Below are 26870 nucleotides of genomic sequence, written 5' to 3'. Positions count from 1 at the left end.
AATGACCCCTAACATGCAGCCAATGTCATTAAGAACTATCTTCAGTGTAAAGAAGAACAAGGCTTTCTGAAGTGATGGTTTGGCCCTCACAGAGCCCTGATCTCAAAATCATTGAGTCTGTCTGGGATTACATGAAGAGACAGAATGAGTTGAGGCAGCCTACATCCAGAGAAGATCTGTGGTTAGTTCTCCAAGATGTCTTGTGCAACTTACCTGACGATTTCCTTCAAAAACTGTGCAATTGTACCTAGAAGAATTAATGCGGATTTGAAGTCAAAGGATGGTCACACCAAATATTGATTTAATTTACTATTCTGTTCTATCTTGTTAAATGCAAAAAAATAAACTATTAACACTTCTATTTCTGAAAGCATTCTTAATTTACAGCATTTTTTCACGCCTGCCTAAACCTTTTGTACAGTACTGTGTGTATACACAGTATCCCACAAAAGTGAATACACCCCTCACATTTTTGTAAATATTTTATTATATCTTTTCATGTGATAACACTGAAGAAATGACACTTTGCTACAATGTAAAGTAGTGAGTGTACAGCTTGTATAACAGTGTAAATTTGCTGTCCCCTCAAAATAACAACACACAGCCATTAATATCTGAACCACTGGCAACAAAAGCAAGTACACCCCTAAATGAAAATGTCCAAATTGGGCCCAATTGGCCATTTTCCCTCCCCAGTGTCATGTGACTCGTTAGTGTTATAATGTCTCGGGTATAACTGGAGAGCAGGTGTGTTAAATTTGGTGTTATCGCTCTCACTCTCTCATACTGGTCACTGGAAGTTCAACATGGCACCTCATGGCAAAGATCTCGGAGGATCTGACAAAAAAAATTGTTGCTCTACATGAAGATGGCCTAGGCTAGAAGAAGATTGCCAAGATCCAAATGTGAGGGGTGTACTCACTTTTGTGAGATACTGTTTATATATATACTCACACACATACATACACACACATATACGCTATATTATATTATATATATATCTATATCTATATATACACACACACACACAGTGGGGACGGAAAGTATTCAGACCCCCTTAAATTTTTCACTCTTTGTTATATTGCAGCCATTTGCTAAAATCATTTAAGTTAATTTTTTTCCTCATTAATGTACACATAGCATCCCATATTGACAGAAAAACACAGAACACCGATCGTGCAAACCGTGAGAAAGTCTTAATTAGATAAACATATCCTTCTAGCGATAGTAACACCATCCAACACTGCAAGTGATGTGAAACTTTCACCATAAGAAATGCAGGCTTACCAGCTTGCATGGACCTCCTATCACTGGAGGTCTATTGCGCTTGTGGCTAATACTCAGCCAGAGCCTTTATTCTTGCAAAGAGATATGTATATGGTGATTCCCACTGTATATGAACTTCCCACAACAGAGTTTCAGTGACAATCACAGCTCAATCTCAGCAGGAAATCTCCACGGAGTCCATATGGTATGAAATCCCCCTTCGAATAGTCATGCTCATGGAATTTCCCCAAAAAGAAAAAGGCTCTCCATAGTGTAAAACCATACAGTGGGGATGGGAGGTATTCAGACCCACTTAAATTTTTCACTCTTTGTTATATTGCAGCCATTTGCTAAAATCATTTAAGTTCATTTTTTTTTTTCATTAATGTACACACAGCACCCCATATTGACAGAAAAACACAGAATTGTTGACATTTTTGCAGATTTATTAAAAAAGAAAAACTGAAATATCACATGGTCCTAAGTATTCAGACCCTTTGCTCAGTATTTAGTAGAAGCACCCTTTTGATCTAATACAGCCATGAGTCTTTTTGGGAAAGATGCAACAAGTTTTTCACACCTGGATTTGGGGATCCTCTGCCATTCCTCCTTGCAGATCCTCTCCAGTTCTGTCAGGTTGGATGCTAAACGTTGGTGGACAGCCATTTTTAGGTCTCTCCAGAGATGCTCAATTGGGTTTAAGTCAGGGCTCTGGCTGGGCCATTCAAGAACAGTCACAGAGTTGTTGTGAAGCCACTCCTTCGTTATTTTAGCTGTGTGCTTAGGGTCATTGTCTTGTTGGAAGGTAAACCTTCGGCCCAGTCTGAGGTCCTGAGCACTCTGGAGAAAGTTTTCATCCAGGATATCCCTGTACTTGGCCGCATTCATCTTTCCCTCGATTGCAACCAGTCATCCTGTCCCTGCAGCTGAAAAACACCCCACAGCATGATGCTGCCACCACCATGCTTCACTGTTGGGACTGTATTGGACAGGTGATGAGCAGTGCCTGGTTTTCTCCACACATACCGCTTAGAATTAAGGCCAAAAAGTTCTATCTTGGTCTCATCAGACCAGAGAATCTTATTTCTCACCATCTTGGAGTCCTTCAGGTGTTTTTTAGCAAACTCCATGCAGGCTTTCATGTGTCTTGCACTGAGGAGAGGCTTCCGTCGGGCCACTCTGCCATAAAGCCCCGTCTGGTGGAGGGCTGCAGTGATGGTTGACTTTCTACAACTTTCTCCCATCTCCCGACTGCATCTCTGGAGCTCAGCCACAGTCATCTTTGGGTTCTTCTTTACCTCTCTCACCAAGGCTCTTCTTCCCCGATAGCTAATTTTGGCCAGATGGCCAGCCCTAGCAGGGTTCTGGTCGTCCCAAATGTCTTCCATTTAAAGATTATGGAGGCCACTGTGCTCTTAGGAATCTTAAGTGCAGCAGAAATTTTTTTGTAACCTTGGCCAGATTTGTGCCTAGCCACAATTCTGTCTCTGAGCTCTTCAGGCAGTTCCTTTGACCTCATGATTCTCATTTGCTCTGACATGCACTGTGAGCTGTAAGGTCTTATATAGACAGGTGTGTGGCTTTCCTAATCAAGTCCAATCAGTATAATCAAACACAGCTGGATGCAAATGAAGGTGTAGAATCATCTCAAGGATGATCAGAAGAAATGGACAGCACCTGAGTTAACTATATGAGTGTCACTGAATACTTAGGACCATGTGATATTTCAGTTTTTCTTTATTAATAAATCTGCAAAAATGTCAACAATTCTGTGTTTTTCTGTCAATATGGGGTGCTGTGTGTACATTAATGAGGAAAAAAATGAACTGAAATGATTTTAGCAAATAGCTGCAATATAACAAAGAGTGAAAAATGTAAGGGGGTCTGAATACTTTCTGTCCCCACTGTATATATACACACACATAGGTTTTTTTTTGGGTGTTGCGGGGTTGAAACTTCAGCTTTTTGTTTATGCATTAGATTATTTTATGACAAAGTACGGCATATTACAGTTGTGAGTTGGAAATGATATATTTCTTTGTAGTGCTCTTTGCCTGGTACAAAGCCAGTGTCAGTGTTGAGCACTCATACATATAGTGGTTTCTTTTGGGTTTGTAAGAGGACAAAACGCACAGGTCAGAATGAACATGCGGCTAATTAAAGTGCCCCCACTGACTAAAGCAGAGCATCTCCTGTCATGTGTAATGTGTCTGCCAGCGGTGGGAGCGGACAATATGCAAAATATGAGGTAAAGGTGGGTGACATCAGTGAGAAAACACTTTAGACCTTAAAACTGGCAAGGGGGAAGAAAACTCCTGACAGGCTTCCTAATTATCTTCAATCAGAGACACAAGGGATGTGAAGCAATAGGGAGAAATGCTTGTTTTCCACATTATGGGTGTCGAGTGCCAAGGCTATTATCATAGCTGTCAAAGAACGTATCACTTTCTACAAAGGTTAATGGCAATTAAACGCAGCAAACTAGACTAAATGAGGAACAGGTCATGGTACCACTGTAATGCAAAGAGCACACTATTCAACAGATAAGTATCTCTCATCACTTGTATTTGGCGGAGATGAAGAGGGCTTCCAGTCTTAATGTAGAAGTGCAAATTCAACAAACACACTGACATTTCAATTTAATTTAGGAAATCAAAAGGAGAACTTGACGTACCATGTACTGTACAGCTATGGCACAATTATCAATTCTCTAGCTGTTATCTGACTTGTACATTTGCCAGACAGGTCGAGAAACAGTGGCATTTGTTACAAAAACTAAACTTTTCAATCAACAAAACAGCCATTTTGCCCCACTGTAAATTTGATAATATAAGAGATAGCAGCTGCATGACAGGAACTGACCACCACATGACAGTGAAAAATGCTGTTATAATGTCTATAGAAGCATGCTGTGCCCACAGACTCACTCACAGTAAGTGGATGTCTTTAGTACCTCTACCCAATTTTTATTCAAACCCCTCAAAATTGCAAGTATCAGATGAAATCATGTATTGTGTATAGATTACATCCTGAGCTGTTACAGAAAGCACCTCCTACACTTAAAGAGGAGTTCTGCGTAAAAAAAAATAAAAAGAATAAAAAATCAGCAGCTACAAATAGTGCAGCTGCCGACTTTTAATAATTGGACACTTACCTGTCCCAGGCTCCAGCGATGCGGGGGAACGAAGCCCCGTTCGTCTCCCCCTCCTCTCTGTGGCGCCGGCATTGTAAATACAGGCACCTGACTGTGGCTTCACAACCGGGCACCCACTGCGCATGCGCAAAAGCCGCGCACTGTGACTGGCCGGGCAATCATTTGGGACCTGTGACGTGTCCCAGATGACTGCCGAGATGGAGGGGAAAGAGGTGATCTCCCTTCCGATGCTGCAGTGCGCCGGAAGTGGGAGCTGGGACCCTTGAAAAAGAGGGTATCCCCCCCCCCCCCAAAAAAAAAATGACATGCCAAATGTGACATGTCAGGGGGTCACCTCCCTTAAAGTGGAAGTTCCATTTTTGGATGGAAATTCGCTTTAAGAGCGATGTTTGAAGACATTATAAAATATGGCATCCTACTGATGTTTGATCAGGGAGGTAAAAGCACTTAACCCCCGTTATGTCACTATGCAGGCACATCCATCACTGTACAGACTTAGTCCAGTTATGTATTATAAAAGTATTGCTGGTATAACATGCTGAATCTAGTGTTGTTTTATCTTCCCACCAACCACTCACCACAACAGATATCGGAAATTTGGGAGATTTTGCATTATTAGCTACTGCCGTTTTATTGCTATGCCCACATACTTCAGGCTTTTGGAGCTAAAGAAGAAGTTGTTAAGGCAGCTTTGACACAGTGGGGTAATTTACAGCCGTGGCCAAAAGTTTTGAGAATGACAAATATTAATTTTTATAAAGTCTGCTGCCTCAGTTTTTATGATGGTAATTTGCATATACTCCAGAATGTTATGAAGAGTTATCAGATGGATTGCAATTAATTGAAAAGTCCCTATTTGCCATGAAAATTAACTTAATCCCATAAAAAACATTTCCACTGCATTTGTGAAGAAGGCTTCAGGGCACCCAAGAAAGCCCAGCAAGCGCCAGGACCGTCTCCTACAGTTGATTCAGCTGTGGGACCGAGGCACCACCAGTGCAGAGCTAGCTCAGGAATGGCAGCAGGCAAGTGTAAGTGCATCTGCATGCTGTCAGGGTTGGACTCAGCTGTCAGTTAATTGCCAGTACTTATCGTTCCACAGTGCCTCACCTGGTGATCATTTCCTGCTCATCAGCCAGCCCCTTCTGGCTATTTAAACTGCCTGGTTCATTTCTCCCATGCCTTCGCCTTGTTCAGCATATCTGAATATTCTCTGCTGTTTTTCTGTTAAAGACTTGCCTGGCTGATGTCCCTTCTGGTTCCTGATCCTGTTAGTAGTAGTCTCCGACTATGCTGATCTCTGGCTTCCTGATTTACTGGCTTGCACTGACTACCCGCTTTGATTACTGAACCCTGGCTATGTTTTGACTACATTTACTATATGTAACATTTCTACTACTATATTAAAAAAGGTGTGATCTGATTCACCATCTGATTCATGATTCCTGATACACGCACAGTGAGGCGAAGACTTTTGGAGGATGGTCCAGTATCAAGAAGGGCAGCAAAGGAAAAACATCAGGGACAGACTGATATTCTGCAAATGGCACAGGGATTTGACTGCTGAGGACTGGGGTAAAGTCATTTTCTCTGATGAATCCCCTTTCTGATTGTTTGGGGCATCCAGAAAAAACCTTGTCCGGAGAAGAAAAGGTGAGCGCTACCATCAGTCCTGTGTCAAGCCAACAGTAAAGCATCCTGAGACCATTCATGTGCCAAGGGAGTAGGCTCACTCACAATTTTGTCTAAGAACACAGCCATGAATGGTACAAAAACATCCTCTGAGAGCAACTTCTCCCAACCATCCAAGAACAGTTTGGTGAGGATCAATGTCTTTTCCAGCATGATGGAGCACCTTGCCATAAGCCAAAAGTGATAACTAAGTGGCTTGGGGAACAAAACATCAACATTTCGGGTCCATGGCCAGGAAATTCCCCAGACCTTAACCAGGCAGCGCAGCTCTCATTCTGGGCGGGTGTCATAAACAGGGAATGTGCGCGATCATGTGAGCGCATCCCTGAACCCCCTCGGTGGCGAGCAGGGTAAACAGCCATTGGGCATGGCTGTTTACCACGTGATCGGCTGTGATGAAGTCACGGCCGATCACAGGTGGTACCGCCCCACTTTGCACGGCGCATGCGCTCAAACGTGAGCACGCTACGCGTGGACATCGGTGGCGGCGTGTTCCCGGGAACACTGCTCGTCACCGACGCTGGTAAACAGCCATTGGCCAGCGGCTGTTTACCACGTGATCGGCTGTGATCCTTTCACAGCCGATCACTAAATGTCAACAAACTGAGGTAACGAGACATTACCGGGTTCTCCTTCTCACACACTGATCGTGTGTGAGAAGGAGATTGCAGTAACATCTCGTTACTGCTTACAGTGTACATCAATCACACTGACTGCCGCCCCCACAATAAAGAGGACAGAGGACCTGTCACCACCCATCAAAGTACCTGTCAAGTCCATATGAGTACCTGTCAGTCGATATGAGTACCTGTCACAGTTCATCTGAATACCCGAGTACCTGTCACAGTCCATCAGAGTCCCCGAGTACCTGTCACAGTCCATCAGAGTACCCGAGTACCTGTCACAGTCCATCAGAGTACCCGAGTACCTGTCACAGTCCATCAGAGTACCCGAGTACCTGTCACAGTCCATCAGAGTACCCGAGTACCTGTCACAGTCCATATGAGTACCTGTCACAGTCCATATGAGTACCTGAGTACCTGTCACAATCCATATGAGTACCCGAGTACCTGTCACAGTCTATATGTGTACCCGTCACAGTTCATATGAGTACCGAGTACCTGTCACCACCTTCGGAGTACCCAAATAAAAGTCACCAGCCCATCAGAGTACCCGAGTACCTGTCACCAGGCCATCAGAGTACCCGAGTACCTGTCACCAGGCCATCAGAGTACCCGAGTACCTGTCACCAGGCCATCAGAGTACCCGAGTACCTGTCACCAGCCCATCAGAGTAACCGAGTACCTGTCACCAGCCCATCAGAGTAACCGAGTACCTGTCACCAGCCCATCAGAGTAACCGAGTACCTGTCACCAGCCCATCAGAGTACCCGAGTACCTGTCACCAGCCCATCAGAATACCCGAGTACCTGTCACCAGCCCATCAGAATACCCGAGTACCTGTCACCAGCCCATCAGAGTACCCAAGTACCTGTCACCAGCCCATCAGAGTACCCGAGTACCTGTCACCAGCCCATCAGAGTACCCGAGTACCTGTCTGCAGCTCATCAAGTTACCCGAGTAACTGTCTCTAGCCCATCAGAGTACCCAAGTACCTATCTGCAGCCCATCAGAGTACCCAAGTACCTATTTGCAGCCCATGCCTCATATAATATATGTTGGGGTGTTTTCTTTCCAAAATGGGGTCATTTTGTGGGTAATTCCACTGGGCTGGTGCTCAATGATCTTCAAAAGTGTGATAGGTAGGAATGAAATGAGATCAGTCAGGATGTGGTCCAGAAGTTGATTGACAGCATGCCAGGGCAAATTGCAGAGGCCTTGAAAAAGAAGGGTCAACACTCCAAACACTGACTCTTTGCATAAACATAATGTAATTGTCAATAAAAGCCTTTGATACTTCGTAAATGCTTGTAATTGTACTTCAGTATAACATAGTAACATCTGACAAAAAGATCTAAAAACACTGAAGCAACAGACTTTGTGAAAACTAATATTTGTGTCATTCTCAAAACTTTTGACCACGGCTGTACTAAAACTGGTGCAGCTCTGCATAGAAACCAATCAGCTTCCAGGTTTTATTGTCAAAGCTTAATTGAACAAGCTGAAGTTAGAAACTGATTGGCTACCATGCACAGCTGCACCAGATTGTACACTCTCCAGTTTAAGACCCCTTTCACACTGAGGCGCTTTCAAGCTAAAAAAAAGCGCCTGAAAAGCTCACGAAAACCTATTATTTCCACTGAAATCAATGAAGGCTTTCACACTGGGGCAGTGTGCTGGCAGGGCGGTGAAAAAACACCCCTCTCCATTGAAATTAATGGAAAGCTCTTCAAAAGCGCTCAGTGTTTTACTGGCAGTGTGAAAGGGGCCTTAGTAAATCAACCCCTAGTGCAGTGATGGCGAACCTTGGCACCCCGGATGTTTTGGAACTACATTCCCCATGATGCTCAGGAACTCTGCAGTGCAGTTGAATATCATGGGAAATGTAGTTCTAAAACATCTGGGGTGCCAAGGTTCGCCATCACTGCCCTTGTGTATGAATGCTCTTTGCATGTTCCAATGAGATGGTAGTAGGACACAGGAAGCTGCAAAGCTCCACCACAGAATACTGGTGTCATGTTCCTGGCTATACAGTGTAGGAATATGTGAATCACATGGTTGGATAAAAAAAAACATATTTCTTTCTCGAACATCACAGGACACAGAGCCACAGTAATAACTGATGGGTTATATAGTGCATCACTGGTGATTGGACACTGGCACACCCTATCAGAAAGTTCAATCCCCTATATAATCCCTCCCCTTGCAGGGATACCTCAGTTTTTACGCCAGTGTCTTAGGTGATGGACGTGTAAAGATGTGCTGTGCTGAGCTCCAAAGGGGAATATCCTATATCCTATACTGGGGCAAGCCAGGCAGATCGGATCCATCTCAAAGTGTCCTTTCGTGGCTGAATTGGATGGTACCCGGGCCTTGTGTCCGAAGAAACAAGGTTTTACCTGTAACACTTCTCTTTTTAGTGAGCTGGACCCCGCATATTAGAAAATGGTTTTCTAGCCTAATTTCTATCCGGGTGCTTTACAGGTCCAGAACTGCAGGATCCCCCTATTCGTAGGGGGCCCCAGTCTCTGACGGTTTTCTAAACGGAGCCCACCTTGAGAGGTGAAGATTGGGTCTGTGTAAACTGAACCCTGCGGCTGGATAAGGTAAGAGGAGATTCCACAGAATTTTCTAATTCTAGTAGGTTTTCTCCTTTAAAGTAAATGCATCCTATGCCTATTGTGACCACCGGGGGCTGCCAAGAGCACAAACCTTGTCATGCTGATGTCGGCTCAGTGTTCAGGCTTCACAGCATCTCCAGGCCTCAAGGTAAGATGGATGGGGGGATTTCTCATGTTTGATGTTCCCCCCAGGCTAGGGGGAGGCCACAGGGGTGTAGAAGGCGGTTATACCGCTCGGGCACCGCCGCCTCCGCCGCTATTGCCACCATTGCCGTTTTTAGGCTTTCACTACCAGCCTCTCTCCCTCCTCCCCCAGCCTTCCTCCATGTTATTTCCGGAGGGTCGGCCAGCACGGGAATCGCTTGTTTTTTCGAAATTCGAGCGGGTGGGGTGGGGGGTGGGGCGGGCTGTCAGCACAGGTGCTTAGACTCCCACTCAGGCCAGCTGCGGGCTATTAAAGCACTCTGTACAGGTGCACAGCGCCTTCGGAGGGACACAGAGCTGACGGTCGCGTGTAAGGTGGGACACAGGCATTCTCCTAGGCAGCATTTACTAAGGTAACACCAGACTGAGCATTGGGTAGCAGGGCTTTTAGCCAGACTACATCGCTCAGCAGTCAGTGTTCATTTTGTGATACCTCCACCTTGTTGCTTTGCACTATGGGTAGAAGAGGTTCAAACACCCCCAGAACCAGAGACACTAGGGGATCTCGTTCAGGTTCTGAGGACACCCTGTCTGCAGCATCCTCCCCCCCTGTGGGGCCAGGGACGGCTAGCCAGGGAGAGCCTTAGGGGTCAGGGGCTACACCTGCCTCCGGCACTTCAGCCCCTGTATACATTACACAGGAGGTTTTTTCCTCAACCATTAATGGTTTAGAGGAAAGATTATTAGCCATGATTACAGCTTCACTCAGTGGAAGAAAACGCACTAGGCCTTCCTCTGTTTCCCAAGAACCTCAGGAAGAGGAGCTCAGGGATAAAGGAGATGAATCCCTTTCAGAGGATCAGGATGGGACAGATGATTCCTCTTCGGAGGAATCAGGTGGAGAGGGACCCTCTGCGACTTCCCAAGAGGAGAAAGTCTTAGTGCAGATCCTTACTGGATTGGTCCGCTCCACATTTAAGTTGCCCGTACCTGAATCAGTTAAAGAACCCTCTTCTGCTTTGGGGTCACTGAAACCTTCCCAAGCAGCACAGGCTTTTCCTGTTCAAAATTTACTTGAAAAGCTCATTTATTCTGAGTGGGATCACCCAGACAAACGTTTTTTTCTGCCGAGAAAGTTTTCAACACTTTATTCAATGGAAGAAAAGTTTGTTAAAATGTGGGGAATACCGGCCATTGATGCCGCCATTTCCTCCGTAAATAATAATCTGACCTGTCCTGTAGACAATGCTCAGATGCTCAGGGATCCTGTAGATAAAAAGATGGAATCCCTATTGAAGGATGTTTTCTCCTTAGCAGGTTCAGTGGCTCAACCTGCAGTAGCAGCGATTGGAGTCTGTCAATACTTAAGAGACCATGTTAAACAGGTCATCAAAGTATTACCTGAACAACAGGCCCAGGGATTTGCTAACCTTCCAGCGGCCTTATGTTATGTTGTTGACGCCATCAGAGATTCTATCGTGCAAACCTCTCGTCTTTCACTGGGGTTGGTGCATATACATAGAATCCTATGGTTGAAAAATTGGTCAGCCAAAGCACCATGTAAGAACCTGCTGGCTGGGTTTCCATTTCGTGGTGCAAGGTTGTTTGGAGATGACTTGGATGACTATATCAAGAAAATCTCTGGTGGGAAAAGTACTCTCTTACCTGTCAAGAAGAAGAGTAAGCGTCCCTCCTTCAAACGGACTCTTTCCCCAGCGCCAGGGGCTTCAGCCTCCAGGCAGTCTCGACGGCCTCCTCCATCTGGGTTCAGAAGCAAGAGTCAACCCCAGGAACAAAAGAAATCCTGAGGGAAGAAGCCTACTAGGCAAAACACCAAGACCTCTTCATGAAGGGGCACCCCCGCTCGATCGAGTGGGGGGAAGACTGCGACAGTTCTCAGAGCTCTGGCAGGAGGACTTCCAGGACAGATGGGTAATCTCCACAGTAACCTTAGGGTACAAGCTGGAGTTTCAGGAATTTCCCTCTCCTCGGTTCCTCAGATCAAGTGTCCCCAGAGACCCAGAGAAGAAGCAGTCGCTCCTTCTAGCGTTAGAGCGATTTTTGTCACAGGAGGTCATTATGATGGTTCCCGCAAAGGACCAGGGATTGGGCTTCTATTCCAACCTTTTTACGGTCCCAAAACCGAATGGGGATGTCAGACCCATTCTGGATTTAAGGGATTTGAACCGATTCCTAAGGATTCAGTCCTTCCGCATGGAATTAATCCGGACAGTAGTCTCCACCCTGCAGGGAGAAGAATTTCTGGCATCAATAGACATCAGAGATGCATATCTGCATGTGCCCATTTTTCCTGCTCATCAGAAGTTTCTGCGATTCGAGGTAGGAGGGCGCCATTTCCAGTTTGTGGCTCTGCCTTTTGGGATAGCCACTGCACCTCGGGTGTTCACAAAGTACTTGGCCCCTCCTCTGGCCAGACTAAGGGCTCGGGGTATAGCTGTCATAGCATACCTAGACGACCTGCTATTGATAGACCGGTCGGTAGCCTCCTTGAACGGGAACTTGAGATCCACGGTCAAGTATCTGGAAGACCTAGGTTGGATCCTCAACCTAGAAAAATCTTTCCTAAAACCAGTAAGAAGACTGGAGTATTTACGTCTGATCACAGATACAAGCCAGGAGAAAGTATTTCTACCTCAGGCAAAGATCACGGCTTTAAGGGAGCCGATTCTGGCAGTCAGGACCAAGAAGGGTCCTTCTGTCCGCCTTTGTATGAGGCTGCTAGGGAAGATGGTGTCTTCATTCGAAGCAGTTCCCTATGCTCAGTTCCATTCAAGAATGCTGCAACACAGTATTCTGTCGACCTGGAACAAGAAGGTTCAGGCATTAGACTTTCCGATGCATCTGTCTCAGGCGGTGCGTCAGAGCCTCAATTGGTGGCTCATTCCCGAAAACCTGCAGAAGGGGAAATCCTTTCTGCCAATTACCTGGACGGTGGTAACAACAGATCCCAGTCTGTCAGGTTGGGGAGCAGTTCTGGAACAGTCTGCGGTTCAGGGGATATGGTCCAAGACAGAGAGGACCTTACCCATCAACATTCTGGAGATCCGGGCGGTATATTTAGCCCTAAAAGCCTGGACTCTCAGGTTACAGGGCTGCCCGGTCAGGATCCAGTCCGACAATGCCACAGCAGTGGCTTATGTGAATCATCAGGGAGGCACCCGGAGCCGAGCTGCTCAAAAGGAGGTGAACCAGATCTTAGTCTGGGCAGAGATGCATGTGCCATGCATATCGGCAGTTTTTATTCCAGGGATAGAGAACTGGCAGGCGGACTATCTAAGTCGCCAGCAGTTACTCCCAGGGGAATGGTCTCTACACCCCGACGTCTTTTGGGCCATATGCCAAAAATGGGGGGTCCCAGATGTAGATGTCTTTGCATCCCGATTCAACAAAAAGTTAGACAGATTTGTGGCAAGGACGAGGGATCCTCTTGCATGCGGGACGGATGCGTTGGTGATTCCGTGGCATCAGTTCTCACTGATTTACGCATTCCCGCCTATTCTGCTACTGCCACGACTCCTTCGCAGGATCAGGCAGGAAAAGAAGTCGGTACTTCTGGTGGCCCCCGCTTGGCCCAGAAGGACTTGGTATGCAGAAATAGTAAGGATGACGGTGGGATCCCCGTGGACCCTACCGGTACACCCAGACCTGTTATCTCAAGGTCCAATGTTCCATCCTGCATTACAAACGCTAAATTTGACGGTTTGGCTATTGAGACCCACGTTCTGAAGAGTCGTGGGCTTTCAGGTCCTGTCATATCTACCTTGATTAATGCAAGGAAGCCAGCTTCCAGGATGATTTATCATAGAGTCTGGAAAGCTTATGTATCCTGGTGTGAATCCAGAGGTTGGCATCCCAGGAAATATGTCATAGGTAGAATTCTTGATTTTCTACAATTAGGATTAGAGATGAAGCTGGCCTTGAGTACCATCAAGGGCCAGGTCTCGGCTTTATCAGTATTATTTCAACGGCCACTTGCTTCGCATTCTTTGGTCCGAAACTTTATGCAGGGGGTGATGCGTCTTAATCCGGTTAAAACGCCCCTAAACCCCTGGGACTTGAACTTGGTCCTGGCTGTGTTACAGAAACAGCCTTTTGAACCAATAAGTCAGATTCCTTTGGTCTTGTTGAAAAGGAAGTTAATTTTTCTGGTAGCCATCTCTTCTGCTAGAAGAGTTTCAGAATTAGCAACCCTTTTCTGTAAGGAGCCTTTTTTCATTACACAAGGATAGACTGGTACTGCGCCCTTATCCTAGTTTTTTTTATCGAAGGTAGTTTCTGATTTTCATTTAAACCAAGACATTGTTCTGCCTTCCTTTTTTCCAGATCCCTGTTCTCCGGAAGAGAGATCACTACATTCATTGGATGTAGTAAGAGCAGTCAAGGCTTATCTCGAGGCAACTGCTCAGATTCGCAAAACGGATGTTTTGTTTGTGCTGCCAGAGGGTCCCAATAGAGGACAGGCAGCATCAAAAGCTACCACTTCTAAATGGATTCTACAATTGACAATTCAAGCTTACGGTTTAAAACAGAAGATTCCTCCTTTTCAGATCAAGGCACATTCCACAAGGGCTATTGGTGCTTCTTGTGCTGTGCATCACCGGGCCTCGATGGCTCAGATCTGCAAGGCCGCAACCTGGTCTTCATTTCATACATTCACCAGATTCTATCAGGTGGATGTGAGAAGGCATGAGGATATCGCCTTTGGGCGTAGTGTGCTGCAGGCAGCGGTACAGGGTCCTCAGGTCTGATTGCACCCTACTTGGTCGTGGTTCCCCCCCCTCAGGTAGCATTGCTCTGGGACATCCCATCAGTAATTACTGTGGCTCTGTGTCCCGTGATGTTCGAGAAAGAAAATAGGATTTTTTAAAACAGCTTACCTGTAAAATCCTTTTCTTTTGAAGGACATCACGGGACACAGAGGTCCCGCCCCTCTTCTAATACGTTATATTGCTTGGCTACAAAACTGAGGTATCCCTGCAAGGGGAGGGATTATATAGGGGGTTGAACTTTCCGATAGGGTGTGCCAGTGTCCAATCACCAGTGATACCCTATATAACCCATCAGAAATGACTGTGGCTCTGTGTCCCGTGATGTCCTTCGAAAGAAAAGGATTTTACAGGTAAGCTGTTTTAAAAAATCCTATTTTTGGGATATAATACAGGTTGCATACGAGTATTTCAACATTATTGCTGTCTAACTGAAATTCTTTCTTATATATGTTTAATTTCTTCAAAATATATGCGGTAATATTTTATTTATTTTTTAAACGAAATAAAAGAACGGTATAGTAATATCAGAATGTCATGTCCTGGTGATTTATCCAAGTTGATGACAAGGGGATGACAAGGGGATGAGAAACATCTGCACAGAGAAGCCAAGTGTCTCCAAGTCTGCATCTTACTTACAGTAGGATGAACATTACAACCCCTGTTAAATTAGCTACCTTGTCTTTCTGTCTACAATCCTGAAGCCAATTCATAAATCCAAACTGAGATCAAAGATGTTGTGTGCCATCTAGACACTAGGATTTATGCTGTGGGTAGAAGTCAACACTAGAAAAGAAATACAACGCTTCACTGTTATGAAATTTTAATCTAAAATAAGCTTTGTGATTATTTTGTTTTCAGTAATATGTATTAAATGTAGCAGTGGAAATGGTAACAAAACACCATTACTGGTTAAAACATAAAAGTTGGACTCACTTGATTGTTATCATCGGGATCTTCCAGGCCATCCGGCCGACTGAGGTTGCGAGCAGGCTGGCTGCAGACCACCTTGCTTTCATATTCCCATAAGGGCGCCTGTGCTGGAGGCCCCTGAACTTCATCTGGGTTAAAAGCACCATCTGCTCCATCTAAGTACAAAATATAGCAGTATATGAACAAGGGGCGCAATAAAAAAAACTAAAAAAAAAAATATATATATATATATATATATATATATATATATATTACAAAGGTCACAAATCCAAAAATTATACATACAGCTTTTCTCACAACTTTTTATCAGTGATAAAGTGGTAAAAGCGTCCTCTAAAGGGCAACAATCACTAACATCGCCGCATGAAATGACACACACAGTTATAATACTGGCAGAGGACCTAAACTTTAAAAGGATAAGTTCACTTTTAGAAAAAATTTTTATAAATGCACATTTTTTTTTTTTACCTACAATTTTTTTTGTAGGAGCCTGAAAAGCTAGCTGATCAGCAGATCGTGGATGCCATGCAGGACTCCTACAGACTGTCAGTGTAAGCTGTCTGCCAATACATTATACAGGCAGGCAGTTTCATAAAAAACAGGAAGAATCAATGAACTACTAGAACACTCAACAGTGCGCTGGTAGTTCATTAAGAACTACAAGCCGACAGCCGCAAACGCTGCTAGTATTTGTAGTTAATTTATTCACAAAACTCTGAGTGAATGACGTGGCCATTGGGAGAAGCCCCACATGGCCACGCTCTTTTAGAATAGTGACAACAGGTACAGGGAGAATATACCTGGCCTGCTGTCACAGGGAGTTTAAGGATCAGGGAGCGGCTGCAGGCATGTAACAGGAGAGAGGTCATGAGATCCTATGAGCTGGGAACCACAATCTGTCATCTCCTCTAGTAAGTCCCATCCCCCACACTTAGAACATGCACATAGGGAACACAGTTAACCCCTTGATCGCCCCCTAGTGTTAACCCCTTCCCTGCCCGTGACATTTATACAGTAATCAGTGCATTTTTATAGCACTGATTGCTGTATAATTGTCAATCGACCCAAAAATCTGTCAAAAGTGTCCGATGTGTCAGCCATAATGTCGCCGTCTCGATAAAAATCGCGGATCGCCACCATTACTAGTAAAAAAAAAAAAAATAATAATAAAAATGCCATAAATCTATCCCCTATTTTGTAGACGCTATAACTTTTGTGGAAACCAATCAATATAAGCTTTTTGCAATTTTTATTACCAAAAATATGTAGACGAATACATATTGGCCTAAACTGAGGAAAAAAATTGCTTTTTTTAAAATAAAATTGGGGCTATTTATTACAGCAAAAAGTACAAAATATTGTGTTTTTTTTTTTTTCTCAAAATTGACGCCCTTTTTTTGTTTATAATCGCAAAAAATAAAATCTGCAGAGATGATAAAATACCACCAAAAGAAAGCTCTATTTGTGGGAAAAAAAGGACGTCAATTTTGTTTGTGTGCAGCGTTGCACGACCGCGCAATTGTCAGTTAAAGCGACGCAGTGCCGTATCGCAAAAAATGGCCTGGTCATTGAGCAGCCAATTCTTCCGGGCTGAAGTGGTTAAAGTAAAGGGACAGGCCAGGAATTAGGAAGACAAAGTGGTAATACCACAAACATCTGTCAAATGTAAAAAGCAGTTGGTCACATGACTCTGTGGAGTCTTCAGTCAAATATAATAAACACTCTGCTGATACTGGCATATAAAATGCAAGAAGTGCTGCAGGTTACATGACCTAATATGCTAGCTTCAGGTCATGTGTCCCTGAGTCAAAGTACGGCAGAACTTGCGCTTTACAGCTTAGAGATACATTTCTGTTCACAGCTTTTGCCCTAAGGTCTGCTTCATCTACATCAGGGGTCTCAAACTCACATTACCTGAGGGCAACAGGACAAGTTTTCATATCCCAGGGGGGCCGCATGCAAACTTTCAAAAATCAAAAAACAACATTAAACTACTATGTACAGTGGTAGTTACTGCTTGCTACTAGATGCTTGGCAGTGTTTGCTCTGCAGCGGCCAGCAGGACCCACAGGTCAGCGGCCAGCAGTATCCCACAGGTCAGCGGCCAGCAAGATCCCACAGGTCAGCCGCCAGCAGGATCCCACAGGTCAGCCGCCAGCAGGATCCCACAGGTCAGCCGCCAGCAGGAACCCATAGGTCAGTGGCCAGCAGGATCCCACAGGTTAGCGGCCAGCAGGATCCCTAGCTTCCAGCTCAGGCTCAGTAGGACAGGTCCTCCTCCTTGAACACCAAGCCAGTGAGCCACAATGGTGTCCAAGAAGATCCCACTGGGAGTTGTAGTTTGTTTCCTTTCACTAGACTGGCTGAGCTCGCTGCTCTCCAGACTCCACCCACTGGGTGCAGGGAGCTTGAGCGTGCAGCCATGGACTACAACTCCCAGAAGCAACAGCGAAAGACGTCACGTGACGTCAGTGACGTGAGCTAGCTCAGACTTCCTCTGAGTCCACCAGGAAGAAAAAAAAAAACCACAACATCATGAGCAGGTGGCTGCGGCGGCCATTATATCCATTATACCTGCGCGACTTACAAGGAAATGTATCTTGGTGGACCAGTCCTGCGAGCCAATTGTATTGTATTGTGTGCCATATGTTTCACCCCTCCCTTACCATGACCTTACTACTAGTAAACTCCTCTTTACTACAGTGCTATTAGATCAGGAGACCATGGAGATTCAAAGTATTGTTTCTATCTCATTCTAAACAAAGAACTAGTCTCTGTGTAATATTATGAACAATATATAATGCTCCCAAAATGTTTCTTTCATCAGGATTACCCTGATTGGAAATGGGCACAACTTTAGATACAGCTGTCTAAGCATTCACTATATGCATAGCTGAAAAAAAACAATGTGATTAGTTGCTGTGGAGCAATACAGAATGGGAGATAAGCCATAACACCTTAGACACTAGTAAACACAGCCTATGATTCACTCACCTCTTGTTGCATGGGAGGTATATGGATTTCCAAACTGCAGAACAGGTGGCTGGATTGGTATGATGGGAACAGCTTTGTGCTCTTCACAGTAAGGATTGAAAAACTGTAAACCCTGGGAGCTGCTTCCTGATAATGTCTGACCACTGGCCACTCTTTCTGACAGTCTTTCCAAACTGATTTCCAGTTCCTATAAAGGAGATGTAAGCAAAGGTAGCATTAAGCTTCTCATGTTTCTAGTGAACCTGTATAAAGTCAAAAATGCAAAACACCACCTGAAGAAAAAGGGCTTTATATTTACCTTTCTGGAAGACAGTGTCTTAAAACACCATCCCAAAGATTCTCCCCATCTACCGCAAGTATTCAACACTTCTTGGATGAGTGGATTTCTGATAACTGCGCCACATGTAGTGGTTCCCTGTGCTGGCTCGTATATCATTACAGGGTGTAGAAGCCAGCAAGAGGAAAAAAGCCGGATAGAGGGGCAACAGGTATTTGACTCATCCAGCCAGTTGAAAACTTGCGGAGGGCTGAGAAACAGCATTATGGTGATGTCTCAACATACAGGCTGCAAGATAGTGAAGCGCAGCGACTTTTCTTTCTGCAGGTATTGCCATTTGTTTTAAACCTGTGACAGGGTTTTTATTGCATTTATTGCACTTGTCAGCAAAGCTGAATGTTTCTTTTTTTTTCCTCCCTTTTTTTTGTTTTTTGGCTGAAAAGTGCATGGTTTGAAAATCACGTAAATTGGTCATTTTTTGATTCTCCTGAATATATGCATAAAGTAGCGTCTAGTCTGCAGAATGATATAATTCATCCATCAATTTGTGTGATAAGCAACAAATCCAAAGTATCGATATGGAAAAACTCTGCTAAATCAAAAAAGATAAATTTGGCATCATGCACACAATTGTATTGATTTACAAAAGTATCCTTCTTAAAAAAAATTCCACCCTATATTGCCACACTTTATGCCCATAGCTGGTCCATAAGCGTACACTAACCCCCCCCCCTGCATGCATCTCTGATTACAAACTTGTTTACATCTCCCTTGAATGAGTCATTCATGCATTCAGAATGACTGAAGTCAAAGGTCATTCTGTACCTGCACTGCCGCTGCTGCCTGCACCTTGTTGATGGTGTACCTGCACTGAATTTATTAGACAGCAGTGCAAAGAATCCATTCACACTTTATGCATGTAAATGTTAGTACAAATGTTTACAGTGCATAATACAATCAAAATTGGACTATTAACATACAATTTAGTTTTGGTTTATGCAGCTTGATGGTATGGACCATTACTAGGGACGGACTGACCATTCGCGCACTACCCGAGGGCCCGGGGCCACTAGGGGGCCCCATCAGGGTTGCCAGCCCCAGTAAAAGCAGGGACAGTTTGTAAAAATCTGTGTATTTTCACATCTGTCCCTAAAATGGCCACTACCGACATGCTTTTGCTTTACAAACCTTGAGATTATAGCTACCCGGCTCTCCACTGCCTCCTCAGCTAATGGGAGCACAGTGTACACACCCCCTTTTCCAGCGCGGCTTCTTTGACATAGGAGCAGGAGATGTCGACAGCTGGAGGACAGGAAAGGGAGGAGGGGACAGCTTGCAGTGTGGGACAGCCTGCAGCCTGATACAAGGTAAGCTGGGCTGAGCTGAACGAAATGTATTTTTGTCAGTGCTTACCCTGGTGAGCAGGGGGGAGGCTGTGTTTCCTCTAGCAGGGCTCCTCCTGTCTCTAAGGCTGCTGTTAGATCGATGTTCTGTGTGTGAGAAGTGCCCTGCTTCTGAGGGAAGGATGTTCTGTACTTCTCCCCACTCATTACCTGCTCACCAGTACACAGGCACAGCCTCCTCCTCTAATGTATCACCACATCAAATGTGAGCTGCTGGGGCACTACAAGTACCAGCATGCCTGGAGATGGGGGCAGCAGCAGTGTGTTCTATCAGGCTGATTTTTGGGTGAAAAGTGCTGGTGTGTGTGTGTATGTATGTACACTGTGTATTTATTATGTATGTATACTGTGTATTTAATATGTATGTATACGATGTGTATGTCTATGTGTATATATACCGTGCATGTGTGTGTATAACAGGGACGGCCCATCCATTAAGGGTGCGCGAGCGCCACCCCCTCTATGAATAATGGATAGATTCGTGTATAGCATGAAACTATCTATGGCCGCTGTGGCCACCCCCTATTCATGTGTCCGAACCCTTTTCGGTTGCCCGGCGCCTGAATTACAGCGGCAGGGTTTTTTTGTTTTTTTAAGCACCCGATTAGAGCCATAGGCCCTAATAGGCTTCAAGATAGGGTGGACTCATGGCGCAGAGCAATGCGCTCAGAGTCCACCCAGGTGTGTTAGAAAAGCAAATTAATATTTGCTTTTCTAACACTGAACCGCCTCTCCACCAATCAGGAAGTGCGAGTCTGATACCCATCACCTGATTGGCTGAAAGGACAGGCGCTCCTATTGGACACCTAGCAGGAGGAAAGAAGAGACGCATGGAGGAAGCATAGAGGACACAGCTCGCCGCTGCCTGATACGCTGCCCGTACCACAGCTCACCTCCGTCACCCACTGCCTGACCTGCCACCAAGATGGGGTAAGTGCCGGTCAGACAATGAGCGGGCGGTGGTGCTGGTAAATGCTGCCGGTGTATCACAGTGGCTGAATTTGATGGGTACAGTGGCTGCAATTGATGGGCACAGTGGCTGCATTTGATGGGCACAATGGATGCATTTTTTTCCGTATTTTTCTGAACTTTTCCCATTTTGTTTTCACCCCCCAAAAAATTTGGAGCACCAGCAGCCACTAGTGTATACTGTGTGTGTATACTGTATGATCAATGTGTGCCCACTGCTGCTCAACAGAAGTCTCTCTAACAATCCAATGCCCGTGAAAAATCCACTTGTTGCCATTCGGGGCCATCTGAATGGGGCACTACTGAGATCGGCCTTTGATCAGGCAGCAGGGCAGGTCTGGGTGAACACCTGTGCAGTGACATCATGGCACACATCAAGCATGATTTATTCACATGCCCCACTGCCCAATCTGAGGCCAACCACAGCAGTTCACTATTCCGTTCGCTCTACGACTCACTTGCGCAGTTCAGAGCCTGCAACATGTGGATTTTTCCCACCAGCTGCCTACCACAGCAAGCACTAAAGTGCAAGGTTGTGTGTAAGGGGACACTGATGGAAGGTGGCACTCTGGAGGGCTCTGCCGCAGGGTGGGACTCTGGGGGCTGTGATGTATAGGAAGAATGTTGGGACTTTGATGTAAGGGAGGACTCCTGACCCACATACTCTGTATATTATACTGTACATAGACCAGACCAAGGTGTTCATTGCCTGAACAGTTTCTGGTTTTAATTAAGTTCTTCTGTAAGGTTGCCTCAGTAAGCCAAAAATATCCCTTTTTTGTGCATAAAAAAACATATATAATGGAAACATTTATTTTAAAAACAAATGATTTTTTGACTGAGATTTATTTGTGTCTGTGAGATTATCAGTTGCGACCCAATAATTCAAATTTTATGGGTACAAGGTCTGTGGTATGTTTCCATTGTTTACAGCAGATGCAGATCCTGTGCAATCCACCTTTAAGACTCTTCCACTTGCCATGCCCATTGCTCGCCATGGTGCAATATGCATGCCGCAGGTCATCATCTCCTTGGTAGGGGTCCCAGTGCAGTATTTTGCCCAGAGGCACATGATGCTGTTAAGGTGGCACTGCCCATGAGAAGCTCCTGGTGAACTTACTGGGTCACCAGCTCTAAGTCTCCTGCCACTATGCATGTCACCGAGCTTGGTGCCCCTCCCATACGCATGGGTTTGTTGTGTCAAAAAGATGGCTGCAGCGTGGCGGTCATCTGTAAGCCTGGGGGCCCCATAATCTCCTATTGCCCGGGGGCCCCATGAGTTGTCAGTCCGACCCTGACAATTACCATACAAGTTACAAGTCCAAATTCAGCTTATCGAATGCCCGTGTGCATGAGCCCTTAGTGACTCCCCTGATAAGATCATGACTAAGCCTGACCACAGAAAAAATGGCTGTTGCAGAAATAGGTGGGAATAACGGATCTTGGCACACTACCAATTAATGCCAGATATTCAGAGCTGGAAAAAAAAAAAAAAGACATTCAATTATCCTACGCTGTAGTGAGCGAGTACATTGGGCGCAATTTGCCCACAATTACCAGCATTCCTTAGAATAACATTTTCACCTATTTTACCAATCTAAAGATACAAGGGTGGTTTGCTTTTCTATCACAAATGAATATGCTTTTTAGTGGAAGACTTTGAAGATATGTGGTCAGCAAGAACATTGATAAAACATTTTTATTACTTAGCGCACATACAAATTACAGAAAAATGTATCCTCTTTGTGGAAAATCAGTATCTGACATGTCTACTGTGTGTGTTTCAGCTGAACCAAGTCACTGCATCCTGTCTGAAATAAAAGTTACAAAAATGTCTTACCTTCACAGTGTCCTCCAGTCTGTTCTTTTCACTTAGCAGTACTTCAACATGGCAGGAGAGCTCCGAAATCTCCCGATCCTTCTCTGCTGACTGAATCTGCAGAAAGACGGTGCATGATGAAAGTTTTATCTAAATGAAACAGACCTATATTAAACCACAGATTACAACTGCAATAAATAGGTAATGTAATGTTAAGAATTCTAATTCTACTTAAAAATGGTAATAAAATGTATTATTACATGGCTGAGATCAATTTTTGCAGACCACTAACTTGCAGCAACAATAATATACAGAGAATTATGTGGTGGCATTTATGACAGTTCTGTAACAACATTAATGTTTGGTAATGGTTAAAAAGTAGCCATTCTCTTGCTCATGTACAACATATCATTTTTATGACTGTGAAATTAAACTTATTTACAGAGGCACTGTCCTAGAACAAGTATGCAGGACATGATTATCCAACAAACTTACACTGATGTATTGCCTGATTTTACACAACCCTCTGCTGAGCTTCTTGCAGCATTGAGTCATGACAAACTCTTGAGATCCTGTCACTGATGTTTCTCCCTCACCAGCCAGAACAGGAAAGTGTTGGCTCCATCACGGAGAGGTTCTGCAGCATTTCACTAAAAACAGGCGAATGTTTTTTGTCCTCTCTAGCAATTCTATCAATGGGGGTTTTTCATCAGGGACAGGATCTCTGATAAGCGATAAGCCACTGTGATATAGAAGTAGTGAATGATGGGAATTAAAGGAAATCTGAACTGACACAAATATGGGGACTGCCACTGCTTATCATATTCTGAAAATGCTGGTTACCTGGCTGCATGTGGTTTCAATATTGACATTTTTTGAGTCACTAACTTAGGGTTACAGTCACTGAACAAATATGAAGCCAGTCAGAACACTTGATCTATCTTGATCTTAATAAACCTTGAAATAAAAAATCCAGACTTAAAGTGTCAGCATTCACATAAGGAGGATATACTGTGATGAATTAAGGGTCAGCCCACCTTAAATGGATTATTTAGTTATGGGCAGATGCTGGTGGGCTGAATTACTCACTAGCTTTGTATGTTTCTCAAGGACTTCAAGCAGTCAGATCACCCCTGTTCCAACAGAAGTATCTGCAACTTTATTCCTGTATTTTTTACAAAATAAGGAAATACAAATCCAAGAGAGATAAATTATCATTGTAAGGGTGGCAAATGGTAGGCCTGGAAATTCATAGCTCTAGCCTACTGGATGCCCATTGTACTTCTGAGCTAGGAATATAGTTAATTTGCCATTACAACAAAAGGTGAAAAACTATAAAACTACAGAGAAATTATTGTTTACAATCACAATTAAATTAATTAAAAATGCATATCACACTTCCAGCAAAACTATACTAGCACCAAAGTAGCCCATGCCGCTGCTTTAGGGGCCCATGGGTGAATTGCCACTAAATGGAGATGTTAGGGCCTCACAAACATTTTGCTATGGTGCTCTGTGATTTGTAGTTTTTCCTCTAATTTGTACCTTCCAATCTACTAAATATGTTACAAACTCTAAATGGAATTACTTGTGTAGCAAGGAGCCGGCTATCTTATCTGCAGTATCAGAAGACACACTGCAACATTGCTGTAGTGAAACTATTTCACTATAGTGCCAGCTAAGACTCTGTGTCATCACATCCTGCCAGCAGGGCGATTACCACCAGGGAGCAAAGCATACAGGGAATTGTAGTCCCAGGACTCAATATTCTAGTTGAACTGCTTGGAACTACAACTACCAGCTGGCTAGCAGAGAGGAACAGATTGCTGGGAGAGCTGATAAAAAGGCTGTGGCTAGGCTGAGATTGCCCTCTTGGGACACCGGCCTTGATCAGTCAAGCAGGGACTATGTGTGCCTGTATGTGCTGTGGCCGAGTCGAGGCCTGTGCAAGGAAGAGTCACTGCACGTGTATCCTAGGGGCATCTGCGGACACCATCGCTCTACTGTCCAGCGGCAGCCTGGGGCCGTTTCTGCTCCATTTTCATCACAGCCGATCCAGGTAGGCTGGGGCGTAGTGCGACGGAGGTCGGATGCCATCTCATCCCTTGAGCCAGGGCCCTGAGGGAGATCCTGAAAAGCCACCATCTTCATCATCAGCATCATCAATTACAGTATCGGTGAGCGGGCACCTGCTCATCCAGCTTTATGAACACTGTATACAGACATCATTGACCTTAGTCACATTGCTGCAACCTGTAGTGCCACAGGACACAAGGCCATCCAGATACAGAGACACTGTATACAGACACCATTGTCATTATTCACCTTACTGATACCTGTAGTACCATAGAATACAATACCTTTTAAGCAAACTACCCCAGTGATCACTTCTCCAATAACATAGAAAGATCTTGCATTCCTTGCTCGATAATCTGTGCCAGTCAAATTGCTTTGCTCAACCATTCAGGATTTCTACTACTACAATTCTCCCAAGTGCTAACTGAAGACCAAAGGATTTAATCTCTTTAACAAGGGACTACACCTAACACCCCCCCCTTTTCCATAAAAGATTTATTTGACCGCACTCTTAGAGACTAGACTTGCCTGAACTCCATTCTTAAAGGAGCAGGTTAAATTCCACAAGTTATGACAGTTTGTTAAATGTTATGCTATTTCCTTTATTGTTTGCGCCTGTGAGTTGAGGGATAGGAGGGAGTGGTTTAACATAGCTAAAAGTCATTCCCCTGCCCTCCTTTTGCCTCTCTGCATAGGCTACACAAGTAAAACAAAGGTTGCTAATATTTGATTGTTCTTTGTTTATTACCATCTGATATTGTTTACAGCTCCTGCTGCTTTTACCACCAGTGGTGTTTTACCTAAGATATTTTCATAAAGTGTCAGTTCATGTTGTACACCTTTGAATCCCTTTTCTCATATCAGTAAACATACCTTCTGGTTTACCATAGTTTGTGTTTCTTATCTACTGCTGTGTTTTACACTAATATTGCATATTAGGTGTGCCAGAGGGGTTGGGACTGTTCTTGGGGTTGAGAGGCAGAGTACGGATCCAGACATACTTAAGCGGCTCCTCTAGGGGTAGCTCTACTCTTGTAATATGCCCATCATACCTTTCACACCTTTCTCTAGTACAAAAAAAAGCAATTTGTATTGCTTACTAATATATTTCAAAGTAAGGCAGCCAATAGATGATTTGATCTTCTTTCTGTTCTACTTGGGGGGGGGGGCTTCCTGGTAGGCAGAACATGATTACTGCTACCACCAGCAGTAATTGTACATGAAAAATCTGACAGGTTGGTTGTATGATGGATGGATGGATGGACTTACAATTATCCTGCCAATACATGGATCGAATCTCAGCCGGTCCCCGCTGAACTAGCCATTCATTTATTTTTCCTAACTATGAAATCTTGCCTATAGGCTGATTGTGCAGAATTAGAAAATAAAAACCAGTTTACTGAAAGTCTTCAGTGACTAAAAATAACCAACATGACTTCAGCACTGGAGACTGATTGATATTGGAGGGACAGTATAATTTTGCTCAATGTGATCAGAATGAAGCACTGCATTCTGGAATGAAATACATTTTATCTGAGTAATCAAGTTAATAAAAAAGGACAGCCATCTATTATTTTTTCCTTGCTTGTAGTACTTAAAACAACATGTCTTTGGCACTTCAAAGTGCGTCAAACCAAACAGCATACTGTCTATGTTTCACCACTATGAAAGAGATCCCACTGATAACAGACAAATTTAATAACACAGCCTGAGCCCACATAAGGACAAGACTGACAGAAATACAAATACACTTAATGGTCATCCTTGTTTGATCCTGATCTTAGTTAAACATCAGCTGCCTCACAGAGACAAAACCTGCACTATGTAGTTTCTGCAGGAACAAAGCCCTAAACATGAAACCTCATATATAGAGTGTACATCAGTTCACAGTTTATTAGAAATAAGAAATGTATTCTGGGAATGCTAAGCTTCTGAAAATTAATTTAAAGCAGTACTACCCAACTGGTTACCTTTAATGATTTCTAAGCTAAAAAGTGTTTTACCTTTAACGCATTATACTTACCTCCAGGCAGCTGAACTGCCAGGGTCCCCACAGCTGGTCCAGGGATTTGAAATCCCCACGTTTCTCCCCCCTTCTCTGTGCAGCACTTTCAG

The 26870-nt window shown here is 44.3% G+C and overlaps 1 protein-coding gene across 2 annotated transcripts in view; it reads right to left on the bottom strand.

The window, feature by feature from the left end:
* Positions 1–26870, bottom strand: part of TAX1BP1 (Tax1 binding protein 1) — a 203629-nt gene that overhangs the window by 11015 nt on the left and 165744 nt on the right. For both annotated transcript variants that reach the window (XM_073630158.1, XM_073630159.1), the window contains exons 14-16: positions 22701–22796; positions 18212–18398; positions 15221–15372 (exon numbers count right to left, since the gene is read on the bottom strand). In XM_073630158.1, coding sequence (XP_073486259.1) covers positions 15221–15372; positions 18212–18398; positions 22701–22796 — 435 coding nt within the window. The remainder of the gene's footprint in view (positions 1–15220; positions 15373–18211; positions 18399–22700; positions 22797–26870) is intronic.

The sequence above is a fragment of the Aquarana catesbeiana genome, linkage group LG05, assembly GCF_042186555.1.
Source record: "Aquarana catesbeiana isolate 2022-GZ linkage group LG05, ASM4218655v1, whole genome shotgun sequence".
Lineage (NCBI taxonomy): Eukaryota > Metazoa > Chordata > Amphibia > Anura > Ranidae > Aquarana > Aquarana catesbeiana.
Note: the sequence above shows the minus strand (reverse complement) of the source record. Positions and strands in the feature narration are given on the sequence as shown.